This window comes from Vigna unguiculata, chromosome 1, assembly GCF_037176805.1.
Source record: "Vigna unguiculata cultivar grain cowpea cultivar isolate G323 ecotype 2 chromosome 1, ASM3717680v1, whole genome shotgun sequence".
Taxonomy (NCBI): Eukaryota; Viridiplantae; Streptophyta; class Magnoliopsida; order Fabales; family Fabaceae; genus Vigna; species Vigna unguiculata.
Genome location: NC_140792.1, coordinates 47793324 through 47803202, shown reverse-complemented (window position 1 = coordinate 47803202; position 9879 = coordinate 47793324). Strand labels below are relative to the sequence as shown.

The 9879-nt window shown below is 26.2% G+C and overlaps 1 protein-coding gene across 1 annotated transcript; it reads left to right on the top strand.

Annotated features, from left to right (window-relative positions):
- Window positions 1-3104: 3104 nt before the first annotated feature.
- LOC114180432 (putative E3 ubiquitin-protein ligase XERICO) lies at window positions 3105-3910 on the top strand. The gene has a single exon (XM_028066753.2). It carries the CDS (start codon window positions 3284-3286, stop codon window positions 3770-3772), a length of 489 nt encoding a protein of 162 aa, XP_027922554.1. The 5' UTR covers window positions 3105-3283; the 3' UTR covers window positions 3773-3910.
- The last annotated feature ends 5969 nt before the right edge of the window (window positions 3911-9879 follow it).

The window sequence follows — 9879 nt, the reverse complement described above, 5'->3', positions numbered from 1 at the left end:
CTAAAGAAAAAAATTAAAGTTCGTTATTTGATCACCGATTTAGCTGGCATCACCACATAGCTGTGAAGAGAGGATATGTTAGATATTTGTATTATTTTCTTGTGTGTAGAATATACTCAAAGTGGAATGGAGTTAAGTTAGGATTATGTGAGAGAGACTTGTTACTAAAAGTATAAAAACAAAGAGAGATATAAGAGAGAAGAAAACAAAAATTCGGCATGTCCACACCAAAGTATTAACTTTAAAATTTCATCTAAAAATTAATTCACCGGTATATTAGACTAAGTATTTATAACAATTGAATTGTCGAGTGAAAGTATGTATTAGAGCTGTCAAAACGGATAATCTCGTCCGATCTGGTTCGATCTACCACGGGTTGATAATTTAGTGAATCAACCCAATCCGGCTCACTTTTTAGCGAGCCAAACAAATTCAAACCCAGTCTGGCCCACCACGGGTTGGCTCACGGGTTCACTTAATTAAAAAAATATAATTTTTTTATTTTTGTTTCCAGTCAAAACTAAATTGTAATTCTAATTAAAATCTTAATTAACTTTAATACAATCAAAATACAAACCAAAATAAAAAAATACAAATTATTTATGTGTTGGATAAAAAAAAAATCTAACATGACCTAAATGTAAAGTCCAACTTAATAAATAAAAAATAAAAAACACTTGTGTGACCGTTTTATCTGCGGGTTTATGAGCCAACCCGACTCACTACAGGCTCAACCCAGATGAACCGGATTCTAAATGAGCCGGGTCAAAAATCAACCCGTATTGAAATTTGTAAAAAAATTTTAACCTAACCCGACCAAAACCTGTGGTGTGTCAGGTTGATCCGCGGGTTCCAACCATTTTGACAACTTTACATGTAAAGAGATAAATGTTATTAGTAATATTAACTTTTCAAAGAAAAATGGTTTTATTAATAAGGATTGTTAATTGGTTTGTTTTAACTAATTTTGCACGGTGAATTTGTTGAAGATTTCTTGTACAATTTATTTTATCGTATTTCTAATTCTTTGGTATAACTCGTAGTTTTTATTCTTGGATTGAATATATTAAAATGTTTTATCATGTTATATTTTACTTTTGATTTCCACGTGAATTCTTGTAAGTAGAGAGGAATTTTATATTATTTGTTATTAAATTTTTTATTTTAATACATTTTTCATTCCTATTGATATTAAAGGGATGTTTAAATAAGTTTCTCTAGCAACTTTAGATCAATTCATAAGTTAAAATAATTTATTTTATCGAAATATTAGTAACATATATAAAAAAAATTCACTCTTTTTAATGTATTTTGTATTATTAATTAAAAATTTACTGAAAAAAATGAGATATATGTATCCTATTCATTATTTAATTAATCTCATTAATAAATTTTAATCAATAATAAAAAAATTATTTTAAAAAAAATGTTTTACAAATATCATGTGTATACTCTTCAACTTTGAAATAAAAGGAATGTGAAAGGTAAACAAATACGATAAAGGCGATATAATAAAAAACTATAACATGTATAAATAAGAATAACGTCCACTCATTTTGGATAGATGAGGCGTGTTTTTTTTTTTATCAATAAAAAATAAAAATAATTAATTTTAGGGATGTTCTAACCTTTAAACAAAAGGTGCAAAATCTATATATGCTTACAAATATCAAATTAATATATAGTTTTCTTATACTTACTTTAAAATGTAAACATGAACTACATAAAAAAAATGATAATTTAATTATCACAAAATATTTTTACACGTGTGTGAAGGCTTTCAATTTCGACAATGTCTAGCCTGTAATAATATCACTTATGTTTGGTAACTGTATTTTTTTCTTTTCTTGCAGCAAATTAACGGTTCTTGTTAATTTACGAATAAATTAAATTAGTAGAAAAAGTCAACATGTGGTGTGGTTTACATTAAAAATGCGTAAAAATTTAACAGTTGAGCAATTATTTTATGTTATGGAGACGTACGTATCTACACTTCTTATAGAAATTAAACGTCAAACAACACGAAAAAAATATGAAACATATTTAAATTAATTACAAATATTGAAAGTATGTAGAAAAAACATTCTTTCACTCTCTATACATTAGTTGTTGACTAGCGCCACTTGCCACCAATTGTATCATGTGCTTCTGACTAAGTCCAATTTTCTAAAAAATACAAAATATAAAATTAAATAGCCTTATTATAGATTGATGTGATTATTTGTTTTTGGCAGCCCCAAGACTCCAAGCAAGGATCAAGAATGGATGCATCTTATCCTCCCAACATGTTCCGTGTAAGCATTCTTCTCCTTTCGGTTTTTTTTTTTTTTTTTTTTTTTTTTAAGGTTTAAATATATTTTTAATTTTTCAAAACTTTTAGTAAAATTTAAAATAAGTTTTTTTTTTCAAAAATTTTGAATTAAATTAATTTCTTATTTTTAAGTTTTTTAAATTATATTTTTTAAATTTATTTGACATTTCAAACATATTTTTCAGATAACATTAAAATAAATGTGTCAAACAGTATAAACAAACTAAACTACTGTAATGAAATATGTTTAAAACATCAAATACACTTAATCAAATTTAATTAAAATAACTAAATTCATATATTTACATGATTGAAAAATTAAATTAGTTTAAATTTTTTTTAAAAAGAGACTAATTTTAATTTTTTATATAAGTTGAGGGAAAAAAATATATTTAATTTTTTTTTAATGACGTTTTTGGCTGCTGAAGACGTGTTTTGCGTATTTTGTTTTCTACTCAGAAAATTGAGATATTTTATTGGACAAAAATGCCACCCAACAAGTCTTTTTCTTCCAATATTTATATTACAATGTCGTAGTTCTTACTATATTGATATAATTTTGTCACTTAATTTGACCACCTACACATTCCAATTTCCAATTCTTGTTTTCCTCAAACAGCGTACCGTTTTTATTCCTAGTCATTCCAATAATTTTATAATTCTATATTTGCATTTTAATAACATTTTCTCCTCCGTCATTTTATAATTTTTTTTTCCTCGTTCACAATCAAATTACCATGTTTTAGTTTTACGGTATCCTGATATCAAATTTATATTACTATTTTTCTACATTTCATCACGTTATATTCTTCAGCAATACAAAAAGACACATCTGTGTAAATACTTCTTAAACTCAACGAAATAACATTGTGGTTGCAGTGAAGACAAAAAGAAGTTGCTGTTACATATAAAAGGGAAAAAAAGAACAGGATTTGTGCATTAAAGAATCGCTGAGTGCATTTAGCAGGAAGCATGACACCTCTCTCAAAGCTCTTTCACAAGTTGTGCGCCGAAATTATAATCCTATTAGCATCCCTCATAATAGAACTCATCATTCTGATTCAGAAAGTAAAATCATCGTCACGCGCAATCAGCACCCAGCAGTACCTGAAATTGATCGAGAAGAAGAACCCCACGATCTGCTACACCAAAGGGTTGTTGAAGGCGGAACAGGGTGGTGCAGAGTGCAGGGTATGCCTGTGCGAATTGGAGGAAGGGGAGAAGGTGAGAAAGCTGCAATGCCGTCACATGTTTCACAGGGATTGTTTGGACAAGTGGTTGCAACAGTATTGGGCCACGTGTCCTCTTTGTCGGAAACAAGTGGTGCCGGAAGATCTTGTGTTCAAGCACCGTCAGCATCAGAATCAAACAGAGGCAGGTTTTGACGGGAATCATGAAGACAACCTTCCCTATTTTTTATCAGCATTTCGTCGTGGCAACACTCTGCACAGATATTTCTGAAAATTTTACCCAGATTTCTCCTCAACTAACTCATTTTTAGAGATCCAAATTTGTTATTCTTCTTCCTCAGAACAATATTGTTACTGATGTAAACCCTGTTTTATGGAACATGAATATTAGAACACCGATTGTACCTTTCTTCTGTTTCTCTTCACTCTTCTGCTTCCTTCATAACAAGGATACGTTTGTTCGACAAAAAAAAAAATAAAGTTTAAGGTTTATAATTTGTTGATCTAGAAATTGTTATGAAATTTGTCTGTGAGTGGATGAATTTTGGCACCGAAACATAAGATCCAGAGATTGTGGTGGAGGAAAGGCAAGTTCTTTACCACTTATAATTGGATGGTCAAATGAAGTAGTGGAGAAGACATTCATGCTTTAATTTTCTGGTTATGGCTATCTATTCATAATCTACAAGGACCTTTATTAGTATTCTCATAAATTGCTTATTCAATAAGCTTATGGTTCCACTTCTAGAAGCAAATTTTTTGGATTTTTAAGAGGGAAAGAAAATTAAAATGAATAAATTTGAAAATATAAACGACTTGACTTTGAGAGAGAAAATAAATTTTGGCATAAAGTAATTAAATTGAGAGGGAATACAAAAAAAATCTCTGTACTAAAAAATAATTACTGATATAAATTTCGTGCTTTAGAAAAAGAAAATAAATTATTAACATAGCATTGAGAAAAATAAACTAAATTAAATCATTATGCCTTTTATCTTCTGACTTTAAAGAAGTTAGTGGCTGAAATTGTAATCATAAAGCTAATGTTTGGCCACCAATGGATTGTCATCCCAAACCACGTATATATCGATGAATCATTGCCTCTTTTAGAGTAATGAGTAATTAGGTTTAATAAATATTCTAGATATTTTTTACATGTATTAATCTATATCTATAACAACAAAGATGATTTCTTTTTTTTTCCACGTTTCATAATACCAGTTTTATCTTTAGTTATTTTAAAAATTAATTATTTTATAAATAATTTACTTTTAATCATTTTTTACAAATTTCTTTTGTCTTAAATTATTATTTAAATTTTCTTTTTACATATCTTATTTTTCTTTAATTTTATATTTAACAACTATTTTAAAAATTATATATTTATTATTGATCTTAAATTTTTTGAAAATTAAAAAATGCGAATACACATGCACGACAACGCCTGTGTATTCGCTAGTTGTGCCTAATAATTATTTTGAATTAAAAAACATAAACATTTTCTCAAAATAAATAATGTATGTTCAGTTATTAATATTTTGTTAATGTGAAAATGAACCCTTCCAAAACCCTACAAACAAATTTCATAACTCTTAAATATTAGGAAAGAAATTTAACTTTTCCTTTTTAATTGTATCTCTAAATCAACTCGTAACTCCAATAATTCCAATAATGTACCACAAGATAAATAATACATAAAATAATTTAATCACATAAATACAATAAAAAAAGCTAAACAAATGTAAAAAAGAAAAAAAACTACTCAAAGTACACCTAACAGGTCAGTGTTGATGGAAATTATTAGTCTTTCTTTTCTCTACCAACTTAATTAACTGTTGATATGATAGGATGAACTTGTTAATAAATACTCACAAACAGAAAATAAAATAAATGCGTTTTTTTCAAAAAGTAAAACTAATTTATGAATAAATTAAAAGAATTTTAAAAAATTAGTATGCTTTTATTCACAGATGAGATGAGATATAAGCTAATTTAACTTTTTAAAACAATTTAAAAAAATGATCTCATTCTTTGTTTATTAGAAATAAAAGTTGGCATAGGTGTGATGTGTTGTGTAGAAGAATAGACGTGGCATTAATTATTGAATGCAGTTGAGAGGTAGATGAACAATTTCAACATCATAGGACACAGAGATGCATCAAATCAAATTGTGTTGAAATTGTTCTAACTTGGTGGGACAATTGCCTGCTAAGTTTCTAACAACACTCTCTCACTTTCACGTCTAAATAATTTCAACACATTTTTACAATTTTATGTAAAAACCAAGGTTTACTCTTAACAAGTGATATAAATATTTTATTATTAATTATAAAATGTTGTTATTTTTCTAAAATGAGTTACAAATATTGTCTATAATTACAATAAATAATTACATTTTTCTCATTTTCCTCTTAAAAATATTATGGAGTTGAACTCTTCTATCTTCAAAAAAAAGTGTATACAAGGCAAAGAATAATCATTGAATATAAAACAGCAACGTGGACCTAATCCAATAAGCCGACACCAACATTCAATAAAATGAATCGGACCAATGAGAAAATTGTGACGTAAACTAAAACAGACTAAAATTGTATAAATTGTATTGTATGTGGTATTAATCGTTGTGACAGAGGTTAAGTGGATCGAATGTTTCGGTTATAATTGGATTATTACGTTTGAATTTTTGTTAAGTAAAAAAATTGTACTCTAATTAATATTTATAACTTTTAGTCTAATAAAAAATGTTGAATCCTAATACATTGATATATTATAAACTAGAATATTTTTAAAGTGGTAATTATAATTGAAAAAAAAAACGATATAATGGTAGTGGTGTTATCTTTGATTCCAGTTTTTATTGATGTCAATTTGAAAACATTTATTCTTTTTCTATCCTACTAAACATATAATAAATTAAAGTAAAGTAAGTGGATTTTATTAGTATGATATATTGGCAGTGGTTGAAATGGTAGGACAACCAATCGATGTGACAATTTACTACTGTGGGTGAATAATTGATTACAAAACCTGCAACACTATTTCTACTCCACCAACTAATCACCACGTATTTCAAACGCAAATTTTTACAATGTTAATTAAAGGAAAATTACACAAAAACATGTTCAAAACATGTGTTTTAGGTTGTTCACCCTCGTTTAGCCTGTGTTTATATCCACTGATGTCAAAGTGGTTTTCTTTACTTCTATAAATTGAGTGATTTTGAGTGATAAGGATGGAAAGTTTATCTTTTTTCCAATCATATGATTTTATTTCTTCTCTCAAGCGGAAACATCGGAAGAAATAACAAAATTTACGTTCTTTTTGTTTTTGTTTTAAATGTTCTTTTAAATTTTATTCAAATTCGTTAAAAAATGTTACACAATTAATTCTTTTTAAAGATATATGTTTCGAAATTTTATCTTATTCTTACTAAATTTGGTCAAACAATCTGTGAGAGCTGACAATATTGATGATGTGTTTCTTCACTTATAAAGATTTTGATGGTTAAGTAAATAAAAAGTTTTTGAGTGGGTATACGAATAAAAGTGGTTATAAACAATAATAATATCATAAATATAAGTTGAGTAAGTACACATACTTATTTAGAAATTTAGGTCATAACTCTTGATCAAGTTATGGTAGTTAAACTATAATTGACTATATACACTCGTGTTAAACGAAAGAAGTAAGTTTTTTTTTTTTTTAATTTAATATAATATGAAATATATATTTTGGTTATTTAAAAAAAATATTATTATATTTTTTCTATATATCAAATTAATCATATTTTTACTGAAATCCCTTCACTTTGGTACAAATTATAAGGGATAAAAACACAACTAAGAAAAAGGGTGAATTGATTGAAAATTATTATTTGAGAAATTCAAAGAAAAATAGTAGAAGAATTCCAATATAATGGTTAATGAGCATAAAAAACAACGATGATAATAAGCAAAACCAAAAGTCAAGAACGGACGAATTATTTTAGACTAGATCGTTTTTTTTCTTAAATCTACATAACTAACTTGTGAAGCAAAATTTTTTAATATAATCTTAAATTATCCGATTACAAGAAACGTCTTTGTAACTAAAACAAGATATATAAACAATCCTCTTGAAACATTTTTCAAGAAAATTTACAAATGAAACACTCAATTGTCTTCACTAACTGGTGCACAAAATTTGAATTCAAAAATAAAATAAAAGAAATGTATCACTTGTACCGTGATTGATTTAGAGCGAAAACTATAGCATGATCATGAGTTTTGATGAATCTTAAGCAACTATTTTTCGAACAAGATATAATGTGTAATGCTCCAAAATAATTTCTTTAGAAAGCCATTGAATTCTTTTGAAAATATTGAAAAAGGTGTTCTACTAAAAAGAAATTTGGAATCAACATAATCAGATTATTTACTAATTAAGGGTTTTTTAACATATTTAGTAGCATAATCAATTATTATCTAAAATAATTAATTATTTTTAAAATATGTGAAAATCAGATTTTAAACAACATAATCCATTATCTTTTATATTTTACAACGTCAGTGATTATTATGCCCATAAAAAAACATAAAATGAATTTTCAATGCAAATACACAGTCAAACTAACATTTTTCACTTTTTACATCTTCACAGTCGTGTAAGTGGAAGTTATTTTTGACTTCTGAATTGTGTATTTTTAATTTCTGAATTACACAATCCAAAAGTTATTTGATTTTTATACTGTAAAATGCAAAAATCATATTTTACTTTTAAATTAAACAATTTTTTAAAAATTATATCTATATAAGTAAATAATAATAAAAATCTATTATAATTTAGTCATATTTTGCAAATAATCAATTTACACTAAAATGCATATATGTTACCATATGACTGTTGAAAAAATTCTTTTTTTATAATGTTAGAGGCACATTCTAAGCGTGAAAGTGGCTCAAGTTAAGGTGAGTTTAATATAATTTTTTCCTCAACTCAATCAAATTTAATTTGGATAAGTTAGATTGGGTTTATCTTTATTTATTTTTTATTTGTTTAACAGCCGAACTTAATTTGTAATTTGGTTGTGTTAGATAGGAACGGAAGGTTAAGTAATTTTAAAAAATCATTTACCGAAACACTTCTAAATAAATATTTTGCTTGTTTTTTTAATAATTATATGGTAAAGACTATTTATAATAGATACATAATTAATACGTTAGATAAATAATATTTTTAATATATATTTATTATGCAGTTAATTTGTAACAGATTTAATTAGATTTGAGATTCATGAATCTATTTCCCGTTCAAAATTTAATTGAATGCGCCTAAATAATACTCAAATCTTAATACTACATAAGTTACGTTTTCCAAAATAGGCCTATCCGTTAGGGCTCAATAAATAAAAAAGATTTTTGTTGGTCTTCATATCATTATTAAATGGGCCGAAAAGCCCAAATAAAAAATAGCTTCGCAAAGGTAGCACGTCAATTAAAAAACTACTGGACCTAGCCCAAGAAATTTAGATAGTTATATATATATATATATATATATATATATATATTTCTTGATGAAACCTAAATAAGAAAATTTAAATTTTAACCTTTTTTTGAATTGTATATAATTTGAAAGGTTTTTTTTATACTTTCAATTAAATAATTCAGAAAAAATTAAAATGGAAATTTATGTGTATGGAGGTGCAAGAAGAAACAATTTTAAAACAGGAAGGCCCACTGAGAATCTGGAGATCAAAGCTAAGGCTTAGCTATTTGTACCTTTTATAATGCTAAGTTCATATCCTACAAATCTTGTAAAATATTGTTGACTAAAATGTGATTCCTTTGCGACAACAAGAAAAAATAAAGTGTTATTTTGTACAATGCCATGGAAGTGTGTGAAGCAATAAATTACTAAAGGAGATTAAAATTCTTCACAATAAATGGTGGTAGAAAAAGTTTTATTGAAGCAAATAGATACAAAATAAAAAGTGGTACAAAAAAAAAAGCCATTGTTATCATCATCTACACTTATTATTTCCTTAAAAAAGTGACGTGCATCTGTTCATATGCCTTTTTCTATAAGCATATTTTAATAATGAAAATTAATATAAAAAATTGGAGTAAATTTTTATAAACTAAAATTACATTATGCACAAGTTTTCTTTAATATTTTAAAGGAAATTCTATAAATTAATTTGAATACACGAATATATTGATTTCATATTTCTTCTCTAAATCAACCTATCTTATTATTTGCTTTTACTCATAAGCTAAACAGTTAATTAAACGAAAACGAGCATATCGTTCGGAAAAATGTTTTCACAAATGTATTTTAGAAAACACGTAAAAATGAAATAATTCTTTTCGTAAATTAAAATTAGTTTACCGATAAGTTACC